Source organism: Oryctolagus cuniculus, chromosome X (genome assembly GCF_964237555.1).
Source record: "Oryctolagus cuniculus chromosome X, mOryCun1.1, whole genome shotgun sequence".
Taxonomy (NCBI): Eukaryota; Metazoa; Chordata; class Mammalia; order Lagomorpha; family Leporidae; genus Oryctolagus; species Oryctolagus cuniculus.
In genome coordinates, this window is record NC_091453.1 from 71,645,420 (window position 1) to 71,667,298 (window position 21,879).

Genomic DNA, 21,879 nt, shown 5'->3' on the forward strand with positions numbered 1-21,879 from the left:
GGAAGGAACATTCCTCAATACAATCAAAGCAATCTATGAAAAACCCACAGCCAACATCCTATTGAATGGGGAAAAGTTGGAAGCATTTCCACTGAGATCTGGTACCAGACAGGGATGCCCACTCTCACCACTGCTATTCCATATAGTTCTGGAGGTTCCAGCCAGAGCTATTAAGCAAGAAAAAGAAATTAAAGGGATACAAATTGGGAAGGAAGAAGTCAAACTATCCCTCTTGGCAGATGATATGATTCTTTATTTAGGGGACCCAAAGAACTCTACTAAGAGACTATTGGAACTCATAGAAGAGTTTGGCAAAGTAGCAGGGTATAAAATCAATGCACAAAAATCAACAGCCTTTGTATACACAGACAATGCCATGGCTGAGGAAGAACTTCTAAGATCAATCCCATGCACAATAGCTACAAAAACAATCAAATACCTTGGAATAAACTTAACTAAGGACGTTAAAGATCTCTACGATGAAAATTACAAAACCTTACAGAAAGAAATAGAAGAGGATACCAAGAAATGGAAAAATCTTCCAGGCTCATGGATTGGAAGAATCAATATCATCAAAATGTCCATTCTCGCTTTTCCGCCCGCTCCCCCCTACCCCCGAGGGCCGCTCCGGCTGCACCGCGCTCGCTCTGAGCTCCAGGCTCCTGCCAAGCTAGCGCCGCCGTCGTCGTCTCCTACCAGCCGCCATCATGATTATCTACCGGGACCTCATCAGCCACGATGAGATGTTCTCCGACATCTACAAGATCCGGGAGATCGCGGGCGGACTGTGCCTGGAGGTGGAGGGGAAGATGGTCAGTAGGACAGAGGGTAACATTGATGATTCGCTCATCGGTGGGAATGCCTCCGCCGAAGGCCCGGAGGGCGAAGGTACCGAAAGCACAGTGATCACTGGTGTTGATATTGTCATGAACCATCACCTGCAGGAAACCAGCTTCACAAAAGAAGCCTACAAGAAGTATATCAAAGATTACATGAAATCAATCAAAGGCAAACTTGAAGAACAGAGACCAGAGAGAGTAAAACCTTTTATGACAGGGGCTGCAGAACAAATCAAGCACATCCTTGCTAATTTCAAAAACTACCAGTTCTATATTGGTGAAAACATGAATCCAGATGGCATGGTTGCTCTACTGGACTACCGTGAGGATGGTGTGACCCCGTTTATGATTTTCTTTAAGGATGGTTTAGAGATGGAAAAATGTTAACAAAGTTGGCAATTTGGATCTATCACTGCTCATCGTAACTGGCTGCTGCTTGTCATCCACACAACACCAGGATTTACAGGAAGTGGGACTGATGTTATCTTGAGCTCCTCACTTATTTTGACCATGATTTACTTCAAGTGGAGGCATTGTTTTTAAGGCAAAAAACATTGTCATGTAGGTTGTCTAAAAATAAAATGCATTTAAATTCATTTGAGAGAATGCCTATTAGTTTAATGTACATTTAAGCTAAATCCATCCTGTAGTGTGTTCCTGGAGAAGCTAAAGCCTGGTTTGTAGACAACTACTAGAAAGTATAAGACTGTCTTCAGATAACTTCTACAGTGAAAACTGCTGGGACTGGAATATAAATTGAGAATCCAAAGTTAAATTCTGAATTACAGTAAAGGGAAAAACCATGCTCATAGCAGTGCCAACATTTGAAGTGGAGCCTTAACACATTTCATCACCTACAACGGAAGTAGCTAACTCTGGAAGAGATTACCAAAAGAATAAAGAGAGACTGATTGAGTTGAAAAAAAAAATGTCCATTCTCCCAAAAGCAATTTATAGACTCAACGCAATACCAATCAAGATACCGAAGACCTTCTTCTCAGATCTGGAAAAAATGATACTGAAATTTATATGGAGGCACAAGAGACCTCGAATAGCTAAAGCAATCTTGTACAACAAAAACAAAGCTGGAGGCATCACAATACCAGATTTCAGGACATACTACAGGGCTGTTGTAATCAAAACAGCATGGTACTGGTACAGAAACAGATGGATAGACCAATGGAACAGAATTGAAACACCAGAAATCAACCCAAACATCTACAGCCAACTTATATTTGATCAAGCATCTAAAACCAATTCCTGGAGCAAGGACAGTCTATTCAATAAATGGTGCTGGGAAAATTGGATTTCCACGTGCAGAATCATGAAGCAAGACCCCTACCTTACACCTTACACAAAAATCCACTCAACGTGGATTAAAGACCTAAATCTATGACCTGACACCATCAAGTTACTAGAGAACATTGGAGAAACCCTTCAAGATATGGGCACAGGCAAAGAATTTCTGGAAAAGACCCGGGAGGCACAGGCAGTCAAAGCCAAAATCAACTATTGGGATTGCATCAAATTGAGAAGTTTCTGTACTGCAAAAGAAACAGTCAGGAGAGTGAAGAGACAACTGACAGAATGGGAAAAAATATTTGCAAACTATGCAACAGATAAAGGGTTAATAACCAGAATCTACAAAGAGATCAAGAAACTCCACAAAAACAAAACCAACAACCCACTTAAGAGATGGGCCAAGGACCTCAATAGACATTTTTCAAAAGAGGAAATCCAAATGGCCAACAGACACATGAAAAAATGTTCAAGGTCATTAGCAATCAGGGAAATGCAAATCAAAACCACAATGAGGTTTCACCTCACCCCGGTTAGAATGGCTCACATGCAGAAATCTACCAACAACAGATGCTGGCGAGGATGTGGGGAAAAAGGGACACTAACCCACTGTTGGTGGGAATGCAAACTGGTCAAGCTACTATGGAAGTCAGTCTGGAGATTCCTCAGAAACCTGAAGATAACCCTACCGTTCGACCCAGCCATCCCACTCCTTGGGATTTACCCAAAGGAATTTAAATTGGCAAACAAAAAAGCGGTCTGCACCCTAATGTTTATTGCAGCTCAATTCACAATAGCTAAGACCTGGAACCAACCTAAATGCCCATCAACGGTAGACTGGATAAAGAAATTATGGGATATGTACTCTTTAGAATACTATACCGCAGTAAGAAACAACGAAATCCAGTCATTTGCAACAAAATGGAGGAATCTGGAACACATCATGCTGAGTGAAATAAGCCAGTCCCAAAGGGACAAATACCATATGTTCTCCCTGATCAGTGACAACTGACTGAACACCAAAAAGGAAACCTGTTGAAGTGAAATGGACACAATGAGAAACGGTGACTTGATCAGCATAGCCCTGACTGTTAATGAACAACTTAATACATTATCCCTCTTAGTAGTTGTTTTGTCTGTTCTACTTAATATGACTGGTTTAATTCTGTAATTAATCCACAGTTATTCTTAAGTGTTGAAATTTAACTGAAATGTGATCCCTGTTAAACATAAGAGTAGGAATAAGAGAGAGAAGAGATGTACAATTTGGGACATGCTCAAGCTGACTTGCCCCAAATGGTAGAGTTAGAAACATACCAGGGGACTCCAATTTAATCCCATCAAGGTGGCATGTACCAATGCCATCTCAGCAGTCCAAGTGATCAATTTCAGTTCACAATTGATCATAATGAAAGGACTAAGAGTCAAAGGGAGCACATAAACAAGTCTAGTACCTGCTAATACTAACTTATAGAATAAATAAAGGGGAGAGTGATCCAACATGGGAAGCGAGATACTCAGCAGACTCATAGAAAGGTGGATGTCCTAAACAGCACTCTGGCCTCAGAATCAGCCCTAAAGGCATTCGGATCTGGCTGAAAAGCCCATGAGAGTATTTCAGGCATGGAAAGCCAAGACACTCTGGCAAAAAAAAAAAAAAAACCCTAAATGAAAGATCTCTGCGAGTGAGATCCCAGTGGAAAGAACAGGTCTTCAAAGAAGGAGGTACCTTTCTCTGAAGGGAGGAGAGAACCTCCACTTTGAATATGACCTTGTCTAAACAAGATAAGAGTCGGTGAACTCAAAAGGCTTCCATAGCCTTGGGAACTCATGACTGGTGCATAGGGAGATTACTGATGCCATAAACAAGAGTGTCAATTTGTAAAGTCAACAACAGGAGTCACTGTGCACTTACTCCTCATGTAGGATCTCTGTTCTTAAGGTGCTGTACATTGAGACTTAATGCTATAATGAGTACTCAAAGAGTATATTTCGCTTTGTGTTTCTATGGGGGTGCAAACTGTTGAAATATTTACTTAATGTATACTAAACTGATCTTCTGTTAAAAAAAAAAAAAAGAAGAAATTATCAATTCCCAACTTGACTCTCACTGGGATTAAACATGACAATAGGTCTGATCTGATTTCATCATTATTTAAAAAATCATCTATTATTTTTCACTTTATGTTTGTGTGGGAGCAAACTGTTGAAATCTTTACTTAATGTCTGCAAAACTGATCTTCTGTATATAAAGAGAATCGAAAATGAATCCTCATGTGAATGGAAGGGGAGAGGGAGTGGGAAAGGGGAGGGATGCGGGTGGGAGAGACGATATGGGGGGGAAGCCAATGTAATCCATAAGCCGTACTTTGGAAATTTATATTCATTAAATAAAAGTTAAAAAAAATAATGTTCAGAAACTCTCTCACAAGGTGAACAGATATTATGTACAAATTCAAGCATAATAAAATATTTCTGCTCCATGACTTTCCTCTTATACTGGCATGAGACTGATTGGAATATTCAGGGCTTGTGTTGTGGTGCAGTATGGGCACCGGTTCAAGGCACCCAGCTGCAAGGGCAGGTACTTTGGCGCAGGAGGTGAACATCCCACCTGCAGTGCTGGCAACCCATATGGGTGCTGGTTTGAGTCCCAGCTACTCCTCTTGCTCCCTGCTAATGCTCATGGAAGAACAGCAGAAGATGGCCCAATTATTTGAACCCCTGCTACCCATGTAAAAAAACCAGAAGCTCCTGGCTCCTGGCTTCAGCCTGGCCCAGCCCTGGCCAATGCAGCCATTTGGGGAGAGACCCAGCAGATGTAGCACATGGAAGATCTCTTTGTATCTCCTCTATCTCTTGCTCTCTTTCTCTCTGTAACTCTACCTTTCAAATAAATAAATCTTTTTTTTAAAGTCCCAGCTGCTCCACTTCCAATTCAGCTCCCTTCTAACGTACTCGGGAAAGCAGCAGAAGCTGAACCTAATATTCAGGCCTCTATGTTGGAGACCCAGATGAAGCTTCTGTCTTCCACGAGGCCCAGCCCCAGCCCCAGCTACTTCAGCCATTTAGGGAGTGAACCAATAGATGGAAGATTGGTCTCTCTGTCTCACACTTTCTCCATCTGTAACTCTGCCTTTCAAATAAATAAATAAATCTTTTAAAATAAAAAGTTGGAAAATTGAAGAATGGTCCTAGAGAAACCAACTTCTGTGATGATGAGGCACAATGCTACAAAAATCTGCTCCTCCATAAATGCATTGAGAACACTAGAAAAAGGTGTCAAAAAGAACTTTTTCAGAAACTTTTTCTAGAAACTAACAAAATGCTTCAAACAATCTAAAGATCATTTATTCACATCGAATCTCATGTAAGAACAGTGATCATTGTGGCATGTAAACTTGCTCTATTCTCCACCCTCTCTCCCCAACTGCATAATAACCTTTGGAAACTAACAGTCTTAAAATCATGCTAATTATTAAAATAAGTCACTTACCTGCCAATGCTGGAGGCAGAATGAATTCTGTGGTTCTGCAAAACCCCATCTATACATAACTGTTCACTATTTGACCTACCTATAGGTTCCATGGAAACTACAACTCAAGGTCCTTGTCTTCATCTGAATGGACACAGAGCTTACTCAGAGTAAACAGCCTTTTAGTCAAGACATTTATTGAAATAATTCAGTAGCAATTGTTTAACATTATAGTTGTCTGAGACAGTGAAAACAGCTGGAGCAAGAAAGAAACTGATCAAATAACAAAATGAAAGGTAGAGGTCGGTGCTGTGGCGTAGCGGGGAGCAGGAAGAATATGATTTCCATTGTTGGTAAATGATATTATGAAAATGATCAGAGATTTTATTGCCATACCTAGTGGGGGGTGGGGCAGGAGGCATTCAATAAAAACTATCCCCTGAGGAAGTGAAAATGTTAGACTTAATAAAACAAAAACTCTGACATCATAGAAATACAAACGATCCTCAGAGATTAACAGAAAATTACATAGCAACAAATTTGATAACCTGGAATAAATGGAGAAATTTATGGACATGTACACATTACCAAGATTAAATAACAGGAGCAGGCATTGTGGTACACCAGGTTAAGCTTGTGATGCCTGCATAACATATGAGAGTGCTTGGTTCAAGTTCCAGCTACACTGCTTCTGATCCAGCTTCCTTCAAATGTACCTGCAAAGCAGCAGTGATAAGCCAAGTATTTGAGTTCTTGTCACACACACATACACACAGGAGACTAAAATGGAATTCTTAACTTTTGGTCTAGGCCTGGCTCGAACCTGGTTGTTGTGAGCATTTGGGGAGTAAACCAGATGGAAGATATTCTCTCTCTCTCTCTCTCTCTCTCTCTCCCTCTTCCTCCCACCATCCGTTTCAAATAAACATGTAAATAAGTCTTCAAAAATAAATTACTCATGGAGAAAGAAAATATCTGTACAAACTAGTCATGAATAGTAAGATTAAGTCAGTAACGAAAATCTCCCATCAAATAAGGCCCAGAATCAGATAGCTTCACTTCTGAAGTGAATATTTTTATTTCAGAGACAGAGAGAAACACAGAAAGACAGCAGCCATGCACTGGATCACTTCCCAAATGCCCACAATGGCTGGGATTGAGATAAGCAGGAGCCAGGAACCAAAATCACAATCCAGGTCTCCACAGGGAAAGCAGGAACAAGATTACTTGAGTTATCACTTCTGTTTCCCAAAGTCTGCATTAGCAAGAGGCTGAAGTCAGGAGAACCACAGACCAGTTTCCCTGATAAACATAGATGGAAAAGTCCTCAACAAAATTCTGGCCAATTGAATCCAACAACCTCATCTGAAAGATCATCCACCCGGACCAAGTGGGATTTATCTCTGGTGCAAAAGGATGGTTCAACATTTGCAAATCAATCAATGTGATACATCGTATTAGCAAATTGAAGAACAAAAGCCATATGATTATCTCATAGATGCAGAGAAAGCATATGATAAAATACAGCATCCTTTCATGATGAAAACCTTAAGCAAATTGGGTATAGAAGGAATATTCCTCAACACAATCAAGGCAATTTATGACAAATTCAGGGTCAGCATCTTATTGAACGGAGAAAAGTTGAACGCCATCCCACTGAGATCCAGAACCAGACAAGGATGCCCACTCTCACCACTGCTATTCAATATCATCCTGGAAGTTTTAGCCAGAGCCATTAGGCAAGAAAAATAAATCAAAAGGCCACGAATTGTGAAGGAGGAAGTCAAACTGTCCCTATTTGCAGATGACATGATTCTATATATAGGGGATGCAAAAGACTCCACTAAAAGGCTATTGGAACTCATAGAAGAGTCTGGTGAAGTAGCAGCATATAAAATCAATATACAAATATCAACAGCCTTTATATACACAGACAATACCACAGCTGAGAAAGAACTTCGGAGATAAATCCCACTCACAATAAGTATAAAAAATAAAATACCTTGGAATAAATTTAAGCAAGGATGTTTTAGACCTCTACAATGAAAATTACAAAGCACTAAAGAAAGAAAAGAAGATGGTAAAAAAGTAAAAATTTTCCATGTTCTTGGGTTGGAAGAATCAACATCATCAAAATGTCCATACCACCAAAAGCAATTGACAGCTTCAATGCAATCCCAATCAAAATACCAGCGACATTCTTCACAGATATAGAAAAAAATGATTCCGAAACTCATATGGAAATACAAGAGATCCCAAATAGCTAAAGAAATCTTATAAAACAAAAACAAAGCCAGAGGAATCACAATACCAGATTTTAAAGCATACTACAAGGCATTTATAATCAAAACAGCTTGGTATTGGTACAAAAACAGATGAATAGACCAATGGAACAGAATAGAACTGCCAAAAATCAATCCAAGTATCTGAAACCAACTTAAATTTGACCAAGGAGCTATAATTAATCCATGGAGCAAGGGTAATCTCTTCAACAAATGGTTCTGGGAAAACTGGATTTCTGCACACAGGAGTATAAAGCAGGACCCGTACCTTACACCTTACATGAAAATCCATTCAAAATTAATTAGAGACCTAAATCTATGACCTAATGACATCCAATCACTACAGAACACTGGGGAAACCCTGGAAAACATTGGCACAGACAACAAGTTCTTGGAAAAGACCCTAGAGGCACAGGCAATCAAAGCCAAAATCAACTGATGGGATTATATCAAATTGATAAGCTTCTATACTGCAAAAGAAACACTCAGGAAAGTGAGGCGGCAACTGACAAAATGGGAGAAATTATTTGCAAACAATGTAACTGATAAAGGATTAATAACCAGAATATATACAGAGATCAAGAAACTCCACAATAACAAAACAAACAACTCAATTAAGAAATGGGGGAAAGGACTTACACAGACATTTTTCAAAAGAGGAAATCCAAATGGCCAACAGACACTTGAGAAAATGCTCAGGATCACTAGCCATCAGCGAAATGCAAATCCAAACCACAGTAAGGTTTCACCTCACCCCAGTTAGAATGGCTTTCATACAAAAATCACAAACAACAATTGCAGGCAAGGATGTGAGGAAAAAGGTACCCTAATCCACTATTGGTGGGAATGTAAACTGGTAAAACCACTATGGAAATCAGTTTGGAGATACCTCAGAAATCTGAATATAGCCCTACCATATGACCCAGCCATCCCACTTTCTGGTAATTTACCGAAGGGAAATAAAATCAGCAAATAAAAGAGTTGTCTTCAACCCCATGGTTATTGAAGCTCATTCACAATAGCTAAGACATGGAATCAACCCAAATGCCCATCAACTGAAGACTGGATAAAGAAATTATGGGATATGTACTCTATGGAATACTACACAGCATAAAAAATAAATGAAATCCGGTCATTTGCAAAACAATGGAGGAATCTGGAAAACATCATGTTGAGTGAAATAAGCCAGTCCCAAAGGGACAAATATCATATGTTCTCCAATTTGTGATAACTAATAGAGCACCTAAAAGGAAATCTGTAGAAGTGAAATTGACACTTTGAGAAGCAATGGCTTAAACAGCCCTTGTCTTGACTGTTGAGGAATGGTTTTTTGTTGTTTTGTTTTGTTTTGTTTTGTTTTGTTTTGTTTTGTTTTGTTTTCTTGATGGAGAATGGGACTGGGAATGGGAGAGGGAGGAGGAGGCGAGATGGGAGTAGGGGTGGGAGGGCGGGTTTGATGGGAAGAATAACTATATTCTTAAAGTTGTACTTATGAAATCTGTACTGATTAAATAAATGATTTCTTTCAGAAAAAAATGTATATATGAAATCTTTCCTTTTTATATAAAGAAACACACTTATACAAGACAGACAAATATCACAATGGATTTAATTGTCCATTTAAGGTTAGCTTTGTATCACCCAGGAGATGAAGGGCCAGTTACTTTCAACACCTCTAAAAATGATATATTTTCTTTTTTGTATATTTATTTGTTTGTTGTAAAGAATGAGGAAGGAGGACAGCATTGTGGCTTAGTGGGTTAAGCTGCTGCCTGCAGGACCAACATCCAGTGTGGACAATGGTTCAAGTCCTGGCTGTTCCACTTCCAATACAGCTCTCTGCTAATGTGCCTGTAAAAGCAGTGGAAGATGGCCCAAGAGCTTGGGCCCCTGCACACTCTCTCTCTCTGTCACTTCCTCTCACTGTAACTCTACCTCTCAAATAAATAAATAAAACCTTTTAAAAACTGTGACAAATATCCCTGTTGAGCATAAATGCAAAATTTCTCACCAAAATACTAGCAAATTGAATCAACAACACATGAAAAAGATCAATTATCCTGACCAATTGAGATTTAACCCAGAAATGCAGAGATGATTCAATATATGCAAATCAATGAATCCAATACATCACATCAATAGCTTGAAGGGAAAAAAATCATAAAGTCATCTCAATAAATGCAGAATAGGGATTGAATGAAATACAGTATACATTCATCATAAAAACCTTAAACAAATTAGAAAGAATGTACCTCAATATAATAAAGACTATATATGACAAACATACAGTCAACATCAAATTGAATGTGGAAAAGTTAAATGTATTTACACTAAGATCTGGAACCAGACAAGTATGTCCACTCTCACTACTCTTATTCAGTATAATTCTGGAAGTTTTAAACAGTGCCATTAAGCAAGAGAAAGAAATAAAAGGAATATAACCAGAAAAGAAGAAATCAAATTATCCCTATTTCAGATGACATAATTCTATATAGTGAAGAACCAAAAGACTCCACTAAACGATTATCAGAACTGATCAGACAAGTTATAGGATTCAAAATTGACACACAAAAATCATTAGCGATTTTGCAGACCAGCACTGAACTTCCTGAACAAAAATTCATAACAGCAATCCCATTCACTAAGGCTGCAAAAAATTTAAATGGCTTAGGAAGTGGAAGACTTCTACAATGTAAATTTAAAATACTAATGAAATAATTTAAAGAAGAAACAAAAATTGAAAGACCTCCTGTATTCATTGATTGAAAGAATCAGTCTTACTAAAATGCACATACTACCGAAAGGGTTTTACAGAATCAATGCAGTCTCTATCAAAGATATTCCTCACAGAATTTAGAAAAAAATTCCAAAAATTCATACAGAAACATGAAAGATGCCAAACAGTCAAAGCAATCATGAACACTGGAAACAAAGCTGGAGTAATCAATACCAAAATACAAGACAAACTACAGAGCTATTGTATAAAAAACAGCATAGTGACAGCATTACAACAGATACATAGACCAATGGAACAGGACATAAACTCCAGAAATAAATCCATACATCTACAGCCAACTTTGACAAAAGCGCTATACAGCACTCTCTGGAGAAAGTATAGTCTCTTCAATAAATGGTGCTAAGAAAACTAGATTTCTATATGTAGAAGTTTGAAAGAAGACCCTTACCTCTCATGCTATTTAAATATCAACTCAAAATGGATCAAAGATTTAAATGTAAGACCTGAAACTATTAATATACTAGAAGAAAACATAGGGAAAACATTCCAAGACACTGAAATAGGCAATGCTTTTTTGGATATAAGTACTAAAAGCAAAGCAAAAGTGGATAAATGTAATTTTACCAAACTTGGGAGCTTCTTCACGGCAAACAAAACAATCAACACAGTGAACAGACGATGAACAGAATGGGAGAAAATATTTATAAACTATGCATCTGATAAATGATTAACAGCCAGAATATATAAGGAAATCAAAATTCAACAAGGGGCCAGCTTTGTGGTGTAGCAGGTCAAGCTACCTACTGTGATGCCAGCACCACATACAGGAACCAGTTCATGTCCCAGATACTCTACTTCTGATCTAGGTCCCTGCTAATGGCCTGGGAAAACAGCAGAAGATGACCCCAAGTATTTGCACCCCTGCCACCCACCTGGCAGACCCGGATGAAGCGCCTGGCTCCTGGATTTGTTCTGGCTCAGCCATGGCAATTGTAGTCACTTGGGAAGTAAACCAGTGAATGGAAGATCTCTCTCTCTCTCTCTCTCTCTCTCTCTATACTCCCTCCCTTCTCCCTCCCTCCCTCCCCCCTCTTCTCCCCACACTTCCCTCATCCCTCTCTCTATAGTTTTGACTTTCAAATAAAGAAAAATTTAAAAACAAAATCAACAACAGTCCAGTTAAGAAATGGACAAAGGATCTAAAGACATTTTTCAAAGGAAGAATCACAAATGGCTGAAAAATACATGAAAAAAACACTAATATAACTAGGCATCAGGGAAATGAAAATCAAAACCTTAATGAGGTATCATCTAATTCTAGTCAGAATAGCTACTATCAAAAATTCAAAATGACAAATACTGTTGAAGATATGGAGAAAAGGGAACCCCAATATACTGTTTGTGGAAATGTAAATTAGTAATGCAGCTGTGGAGAACAGTATGGAACTTCCTCAAAAAAGTAAAAATAGATCTATTATATGTCCCAGCTACCCTACTTATCCCACTTGTAGGTATATATTTGAAGGAAATAAAATCATTATATGAAAGATATTCCTGCAGTGATAATATTGCAGCATTATTCGCAATCAGTAAAACATGGAATCACGGGGCCAGCACTGTGGTGTAGCAGGTAATGCCACCGCCTGCAGTGCCGGCATCCCATATGGGCGCCAGTTCAAGACCCGGCTGCTCCACTTCCAATCCAGCTTTCTGCTGTGGCCTGGGAAAGCAGTAGAAGATGGCCCAAGTCCTTGGGCTCCTGCACACATGTGGGAAGACACAGAGGAAGCTCCTGGCTCCTGGCTTTGGATCAGCGCAGCTCTAGTCATTGTGGCCAACTGGTAAGTGAACCAGCTGATGGAAGATGTCTCTCTCTCTCTCTGCCTCTCCTCTTTCTGTGTTACTCTGACTTTCAAATAAATATAATAAATCTTCTACGAAAGGACATGAAATCTGCTTAGTTGTCCATCATTGGGAGATTGGATAAAGAAATATATATATGTGTATATATATATATGTATATATATGAACATTACTCAACCACAAAAAAGAATAATATACGGTCATTGATGGAACTGAGAGAAATCATGTGTTAAAGGAAATAAACCAGACACCAAAAGATAAATGGCATTTGTTTTCTCCAATGGGTGAAATCTGAAATAGTGATTACTAGAGGCTGGCAAGGGTGGGGATGATACAAGTTCTGAAATCTTATACCAAAACACAGTCTAGTAAAGATAATGGGTACTGGAGTTCCAAAGAATAGTAAGGTACCTATAATCCATGATAAAGGAAGGGGAAAGTTTAATTACCTGATATAATTGGTTTATGTTTGTGTATCTGTTGAAATATTGCAGTATACACCATAAAACACAGATATTTAATGTTAATTCAATTTTTTAAGAAATCGAAAGAGAAATCAAAACTTTCTGGAAGCAGATGAAGATAACAACACAGCATATCAAAACTTATGGGATACAGCAACAGCAGTGTTAAGAGGAAAGTTTATAACAATAGGTGCCTACATCAAGAAATTGAAAAAGCACAAAACAAATGAGCTATCAAAGCATCTCAAGGATTTGGAACTGCAGGAAACCAGACCCAAAATTAGAAGAAGAAGAGAAATAATTAAAATCAGAGAAGAAATCAACAGGATTGAATCAACAAAAAAATTAGAAAACATCAGCCAAACGAAGAGCTGGTTTCTTGAAAAAATGAACAAAATTGACACCCCATTGGCCCAACTAACTAAAAAAAGGAGAGAAAAGACCCAAATCAATAAAATCAGAGATGAAAAAGGGAATGTAACAACAGACACCATGGAAACAAAAAGAGTCATCAGAAATTACAACAAAGAGTTGTATGCCAGCAAACAGGGAAATCTGTCAGAAATGGATAGATTCCTGGACACATGCAACCTACCTAAATTGAACCAGGAAGACACAGAATACCTAAACAGACCCATAATCAAGTCAGAAATTGAATCAGTAATAAAGGTCCTCCCAACAAAGAAAAGTCCAGGACCGGATGGATTCATTGCTGAATTCTACCAGACATTTAAAGAAGAACTAATCCCATTTCTTCTCAAACTATTCAGAACAATCAAAAAAGAGGGAGTCCTCCCAATTTCTTTCTATGAAGCCAGCATCACCTTAATTCCTAAACCTGTAAAAGATGCAGCAGAGAAAGAGAATTACACACCAATTTCCCTGATGAACATAGATGCAAAAATCCTCAATAAAATTCTCGCCAATAGAATGCAGCAACACATCAGAAAGATCATCCACCCAGACCAAGTGGGATTTCTCCCTGGTATGCAGGGATGGTTCAACGTTCACAAATCAATCAATGTGATACACCACATTAACAAACTGCAGAAGAAAAACCATATGATTATCTCAATAGATGCCGAGAAAGCATTTGATAAAATACAACACCCTTTCATGATGAAAACTCTAAGCAAACTGGGTTTGGAAGGAACATTCCTCAATACAATCAAAGTAATCTATGAAAAACCCACAGCCAGCATCCTATTGAATGGGGAAAAGTTGGAAGCATTTCCACTGAGATCTGGTACCAGACAGGGATGCCCACTCTCACCACTGCTATTCAATATAGTTCTGGAAGTTCTAGCCAGAGCTATTAGGCAAGAAAAAGAAATTAAAGGGATACAAATTGGGAAGGAAGAAGTCAAACTATCCCTCTTGGCAGATGATATGATTCTTTATTTAGGGGATCCAAAGAACTCTACTAAGAAACTATTGGAACTCATAGAAGAGTTTGGCAAAGTAGCAGGGTATAAAATCAATACACAAAAATCAACAGCCTTTGTATACACAGGCAATGCCACAGCTGAGAAAGAACTGCTAAGATCAATCTCATTCACAATAGCTACAAAAACAATCAAATACCTTGGAATATACTTAACCAATGATGTCAAAGATCTCTACGATGAGAATTACAAAATCTTAAAGAAAGAAAAAGAAGAGGATACCAAAAAATGGAAAAATCTTCCATGCTCATGGATTGGAAGAATCAATATCATCAAAATGTCCATTCTCCCAAAAGCAATTTATAGATTCAATGCAATACCAATCAAAATACCAAAGACACTCTTCTCAGATCTGGAAAAAATGAAATTCATATGGAGACACAGGAGACCTCGAATAGCTAAAGCAATCTTGTACAGTAAAAACAAAGCCGGAGGCATCACAATACCAGATTTCAGGACATACAACAGGGCAATTATAATCAAAACAGCATCGTACTGGTACAGAAACAGACAGATAGACTAATGGAACAGAATAGAAACACGAGAAATCAATCCAAACATCTACAGCCAACTTATATTTGATCAAGCATCTAAAACCAATTCCTGGAGCAAGGACAGTCTATTCAATAAATGGTGCTGAGAAAATTGGATTTCCAAGTGCAGAATCATGAAGCACAACCCCTACCTTACACTTTACACAAAAATCCATTCAACATATACTAAAGATCTAAATCTATGACCCGACACCATCAAATTATTAGAGAACATTGGAGAAACCCTGCAAGACAGGCACAGGCAAAGACTTCTTGGAAAAGACCCCGGAGGCATAGGCAGTCAAAGACAAAATTAACAATTGGGATTACATCAAATTGAGAAGTTTCTGTACTGCAAAAGAAACAGTCAGGAAAGTGAAGAGGCAACCAAAGGAAATTAAATTAGCAAATAAAAGAGCTGTCTTCACCTCAATGTTTCTTGCAGCTCAATTCACAATAGCTAAGACATAGAATCAACCTAAATGCCCATCAACAGAAGACTGGATAAAGAAATTATGGGATATGTACTCTATAGAATACTATATGGCAGTAAAAAAAAATGAAATCCGGTCATTTGCAACAAAATGGAGGAATGTGGAAAACATCATGTTGAGTGAAATAAGGCAGTCCCAAAGGGACAAAATATCATATGTTCTCCCTGATTGGTGACAACTAACTGAGCACCTAAAAGGAAACCTATTGAAGTGAAATGGATACTATGGGAAGCAATGACTTGATCATCCCTTGTCCTGACTGTTGAAGAATAACTTACTATTTTATTCCTTTTAGTATTCTTTTCCACTTAATACCATTGGTTGAAAAGTGATCCCTGTTAAATATAAGAATGGGAATGAGAGAGGGAAGAGATGTACAATTCAGCACATGCTCATTTGGACTTACCCCTAATAGTAGAGCTAGAAATGTGCCAGGGGATTCCAAATCAATCCCATCAAGGTGGCATGTACCAATGCCATCTTACTAGTTAAAGTGCTGAGTTTAAGTTCACAATTGATCAAAAAGATAGGATTAAGTGTCCAAGGGATTACATAAATAAGACCAGTATTTGCAAATAATTGATAGAATTAAAAAGGAGAGAATGATCCTACATGAGAAGCAGGATACGCAGCAGACTCATAGAATGGCAAATGCCCTAAACAGCACTCTGACCTCAGAATCAGCTTTTAAGGCATTCGGATGTGGCTAAAAAGCCCATCAGAGTTTTGCAGGCATGGAAAGCCAAGATACTGTGGCAAAAAAAATGACCTAAATGAAAGATCTCTGTGAGTGAGATCCCAGCGGGAATAACAGGCCATCAAAGAAGGCAGTACCTTTCTCCGAGAGGAGGAGAGAACTTCCACTTTGACTATGGCCTTGTCTAAAAAAGATCAGAGTCGGTGGACTCAAGAGGCTTCCATAACCTTGGCAGCTCATGACAAGAGCCTCTGGTGATTACTGACGTTATAAACAAGTGTGTTATTGGTTAAATCAACAACGGGAGTCACTGTGCATCTGCTCCCCATGTAGGATCTCTGTCCTTAATGTGTTGTACTATGCAAATTAACAGTAAAACTACTACCCAAACAGTACTCTATACTTTGTGTGTCTGTGTGGGTGCAGTCTGTTGAAATCTTTACTTAGTATATAGTAAGTTGATCTTCTCTATATACAGATAATTGAAAATTAATCTAGATGAATAATGGGATGGGAGAGGGAGTGGGAGATGGGATGGTTGTGGGTGGGAGGGAGGTTATGGGGGAAAAAGCCTCTATAATCAAAAGTTGTACTTTGGAAATTTATATTTACTAAATAAAAGTTAAAAAATTAAATTAAATTATATAAATTTTAAAATAATGTATAAGATGATATTTTAATCAAACTTCCTGAAATGTTAAAAGACAAAAAGAAAGAAAAATGCAGTTCTAATTAGGAGATAATAGTTTTTCCATTCCTCAAGTGCCTGGTTATTCTAGAACATTCCAAACCTCAGCAAGGACATTTTGTAATATCTAAAATTAAACGAGTATTATTTGCTTCCTGTTCCACCCACAAACTAACTAACTTCATAATGTTCAAATCATTTTCTTGGCACTGTCCATTTAATTGAAAATGAAATTTCTATTATTGGTCCAATTTAGTTAACAGGAAAGAGGTTGCATCTCAGAAATGCAAATTTCCCCAAAGAAGGCATTACTGGGAAATTGCTCAGATTTAAAGGAAATTCTCAGACTAAAAACTATGGAATGGAAATCAGACTATCCTTAGAAATTTTGATAAGTATTGTTCATAGGCAATGATGGATAAATTAGGTAATTTTATTTCACTACATCTCCATGAGGAGGTAGTGACTAATGTGGCTTCCTGTTAGCAACCTAATAGATAACTGAGAGTGAAAATGAAGAAAGGAAAACTAAAGAGTCCAACATGTCATAGTATACTCTATTGTGTGTGTGTGTGTGTGTTTGTGTATGTGTAACGATATGTATAGAATGAAACACACTTTTGGGTTGCCAGGTAAAACACAAAATACCCAGATAAATTTTAATTTTAGATAAATAATATTCTTCTATTATAAATATGTCCCATGCAATATATGAGACATGTTTATACTAAAATATTCCTAGTTTTCTTCAAATTCAAATTTAACTGGGTATCATATTTTTATTTGCTAATTTGGCAAACTTACCCAAATATCAGTGTCAGCAGAGCCTCACAGTTATCAATTGTAAAGCAGAAATTTTCTTTTTGCCTATATATTGGTTTATAAAAAAGCTTCAGAACATGACATGGTTTGGAGTTTGGAGTTAGTACAAAGATAGACAAATAAACCAAATAGAAGTAAATAGGTAGCTTGAGATGTTACTCATGCACATACAGGAATTTGGAATGTGGAATTTCTATTTTTTAATTTTATTTAAGGTATACAAATTTCATGTTTCTTATAATTTTTATTTTTTAATTTTATTTAGGTTATAAAAGTTTCACATATTTCATATATAGGAACATAGTGACACTTCCCACCCTCTCCTCCCTCCCATCCACGCTCCTACTCTTCTTCCTCCTTCCTCACCTATTGCCTCTCAATTTTTACAATAATCTACTTTCAGTTTACTTTATACTCATAATATTAACCCTACAGTGAGTTCAACAAATAATATGAAGAAAGAAACACTGTTCCTCAGCAGTAGAGACAAGGGCTGTAAACAGTCATCAAAACTCAAAATGTCAACTTCACTCCTATGCATTACATCTTTCGTACTCTATTAGTTCTCACAGATCAGTGAAAACACATGGTATCCATCTTTTTGAGACTGGCTTATCTCACTGAGCATAATAGTTTCTAGTTGCATCCATTTTGTTGCAAGACAGGATTTCATTCTTTTTAATGACTAAATAATATTCCACTCTGTGTGTGTGTGTGTGTGTGTGTATGTCTGTGTGTACCATAATTTCTTTATCCAGTCATCAGTTAATGGGCATATGGGCTGATTCCATAGCTTAGCTAGAAATACCAATAATATCTTTTTTTAAAACTTTTATTTAATGGATATAAATTTCCAAAGTACAGCTTATGGATTACAATGGCTTCCCCCCCACCATAACTCCCTCCCACCCTCAACCCTCCCCTTTCCCACTCCCTCTCCCCTTCCATTCACATCTAGATTCATTTTCGATTCTCTTTATATACAGAAGATCAGTTGAGCATACATTAAATAAAGATTTCAACAGTTTGCTCCCACACAGAAACATAAAGTGAAAAATACTGTTTGAGTACTAGTTACAGTATTAAATTTCAGTGTACAGCACACTGAGGACAGAGATCCTACATGAGGAGTAAGTGCACAGTGACTCCTGTTGTTGACTTAACAAATTGACACTCTTGTTTATGGCATCAGTAATCACCCTAGGCTCCTGTCATGAGCTGCCTAGGCTATGGAAGCCCCCTGAGTTCACTGCCTCTAATCATATTTAGACAAGGCCATGGTCAAAGTGGAAGTTCTCTCCTCCCTTCAGAGAAAGGTACCTCCTTCTTTGATGACCCATTCTTTCCACTGGGATCTCACTCGCAAGAGATCTTTCATTTAGGTTTTTTTTCCCCCAGAGTGTCTTGGCTTTCCATGCCTGAAATAGTCTCATGGGCTTTTCAGCTGGATCCGCATGCCTTAAGGGCTGATTCTGAGGCAAGAGTGCTGTTTAGGACATCTACCATTCTATGGGTCTGCTCTGTATCTCACTTCCCATATTGGATCATTCTCTCCCTTTTTGATTCTATCAGCTAGTATTTGCAGACACTAGTCTTGTTTATGTGATCCCTTTGGTTCTTAGTCCTATCATTATGATCAATTGTGAACAGAAATTGATCACTGGGACTAGTGAGATGGCATTGGTACATGCCACCTCAATGGGATTGAATTGGAATCCCCTGGTATGTTTCTAACTCTACTGTTTGAGGTAAGTCAGCTTGAGCATGTCCCGAATTGCACATCTCTTCCCTCTCTTATTCCCACTCTTACATTTAACAGCAATCACTTTTCAGTTAAGTATCAGCACTTAAGAAAATTGTGTATTGATTACAGTATTCAACCAAAAGTATTAAGTAGAACAAACAAAAAAAATACTAAGAGGGATAACATATCAAGTTGCTCATCAACAGTCAGGGTGAGGGCTGATCAAGTCACCATTTCTCATAGTGTTCATTTCACTTTAACAGGTTTCCTTTTTGGTGCTCAGTTAGTTGTCACCTATCAAGGAGAACAAGTGGTATTTGTCCCTTTGGGATTGGCTTATTTCACTGAGCATAATGTTTTCCAAATTCCTAACAGGGATCACTTTTCAGTTAATAGTACTGGGGGACTTCAATACTCCACTCTCAGAAATAGACAGATCAACAGGACAGAAGATCAACAAGGAGACAGTAGATTTAAACAAAACTATAGCCCAAATGGAGCTAACAGATATATACAGAACTTTCAATCCTACAGCTAAAGATTTACATTCTTCTCAGCAGTACGTGGAACCTTCTCTAGGACTGACCACATTCTAGGCCATAAAGCAAGTCTCAGCAAATTCAAAACAATTAGAATCATACCCTGCAGCTTCTCAGACCATAAAGGAATGAAGTTGGAAATTAGCAACTCAGGAATCACTAGAGCACACGCAAACACATGGAGATTGAACAACATGCTCCTGAATGAACAATGGGTCATAGAAGAAATTAAAAGAGAAATCAAAAATTTTCTGGAAGTAAATGAGGATAACAGCACAACATACCAAAACTTATGGGACGCAGCAAAAGCAGTGTTAAGAGGAAAGTTTATATCAATAGGTGCATACATGAAGAAATTGGAAAGGCACAAAACAGATGAGCTTTCAATTCACCTCAAGGATCTAGAAAACCTACAGCAAACCAGACCCAAATCTAGTAGGAGAAGAGAAATAATTAAAATCAGAGAAGAAATCAACAGGATTGAATCCAAAAAAAATTACAAAAAATCAGCCAAACGAGGAGCTGGTTTTTTGAAAAAATAAACAAAATTGACACCCCATTGGCCCAACTAACTAAAAAAAAGAAGAGAAAAGACCCAATTCAATAAAATCAGAGGAAATGTAACAACAGACACCATGGAAATAAAAAGAGTCATGAGAAATTAGAACAAGGACTTGTATGCCAGCAAACAGGGAAACCTATCAGAAATGGATAGATTCCTGGACACATGCAACCTACCTAAATTGAACCAGAAAGACATAGAAAACCTAAACACACCCATAACTGAGACAGAAATTGAAACAGTAATAAAGGCCCTCCCAACAAAGAAAAGCCCAGGACCAGACGGATTCACTGCTGAATTCTACCAGACATTTAAAGAAGAATTGACTCCAATTCTTCTCAAACTATTCAGAACAATCGAAGAAGAGGGAATCCTCCCAAATTCTTTCTATGAAGCCAGCATCACCTTAATTCCTAAGCCAGAAAAAGATGCAGCACTGAAAGAGAATTACAGACCAATATCCCTGATGAACATAGATGCAAAAATCCTCAATAAAATTCTCGCCAATAGAATGCAGCAACACATCAGAAAGATCATCCACCCAGACCAAGTGGGATTTCTCCCTGGTATGCAGGGATGGTTCAATGTGTGCAAAACAATCAATGTGATACACTACATTAACAGACTGCAGAAGAAAAACCATATGATTATCTCAATAGACGCCGAGAAAGCATTTGATAAAATACAACACCCTTTCATGATGAAAACTCTAAGCAAACTGGGTTTGGAAGGAACATTCCTCAATACAATCAAAGCAATCTATGAAAAACCCACAGCCAACATCCTATTGAATGGGGAAAAGTTGGAAGCATTTCCACTGAGATCTGGTACCAGACAGGGATGCCCACTCTCACCACTGCTATTCAATATAGTTCTGGAAGTTCTAGCCAGAGCTATTAGGCAAGAAAAAGAAATTAAAGGGATACAAATTGGGAAGGAAGAAGTCAAACTATCCCTCTTGGCAGATGATATGATTCTTTATTTAGGGGAATAATATCTTAATTCTATTGACTCTAAACATTTCAAAGAATGTGTAACATGCATCAACTCATTTTACATTTATAAGAATCTTGAGAAGTAGGTATTTATTATTCATGAGGAAATTAATGCATAAAATAGACAAGTTACTTATCCAAGGCCATTCATATTTTCAGAAACCAAGTCAAATTTCAATTTAAGACTTCTGAGGCCAACGCTGTGGTGTAGTAGGTTAAGCCTCTGTCTGCGGCCCTGGCAGCCAATACTGGCACTAGCTCAAGTCCCGGCTGCCCTGCTTCTGATCCTGCTCCCTGCTAATGGCCTGGGAAAGAAGCAGAAGATGGACCAAGTGTTTGGGCCCCTGCACCCATGTGGGAAACCTGGAAGAAGCTCCAAGCTCCTGACTTCAGATCATCTC

The 21,879-nt window shown here is 38.1% G+C and overlaps 1 protein-coding gene across 1 annotated transcript; it reads left to right on the top strand.

Moving 5' to 3' along the window:
- Positions 1 to 583: 583 nt before the first annotated feature.
- On the top strand, positions 584 to 1,440 carry LOC100344007 (translationally-controlled tumor protein). The gene has a single exon (XM_002720133.5). It carries the CDS (start codon positions 708 to 710, stop codon positions 1,224 to 1,226), a length of 519 nt encoding a protein of 172 aa, XP_002720179.1. The 5' UTR covers positions 584 to 707; the 3' UTR covers positions 1,227 to 1,440.
- The last annotated feature ends 20,439 nt before the right edge of the window (positions 1,441 to 21,879 follow it).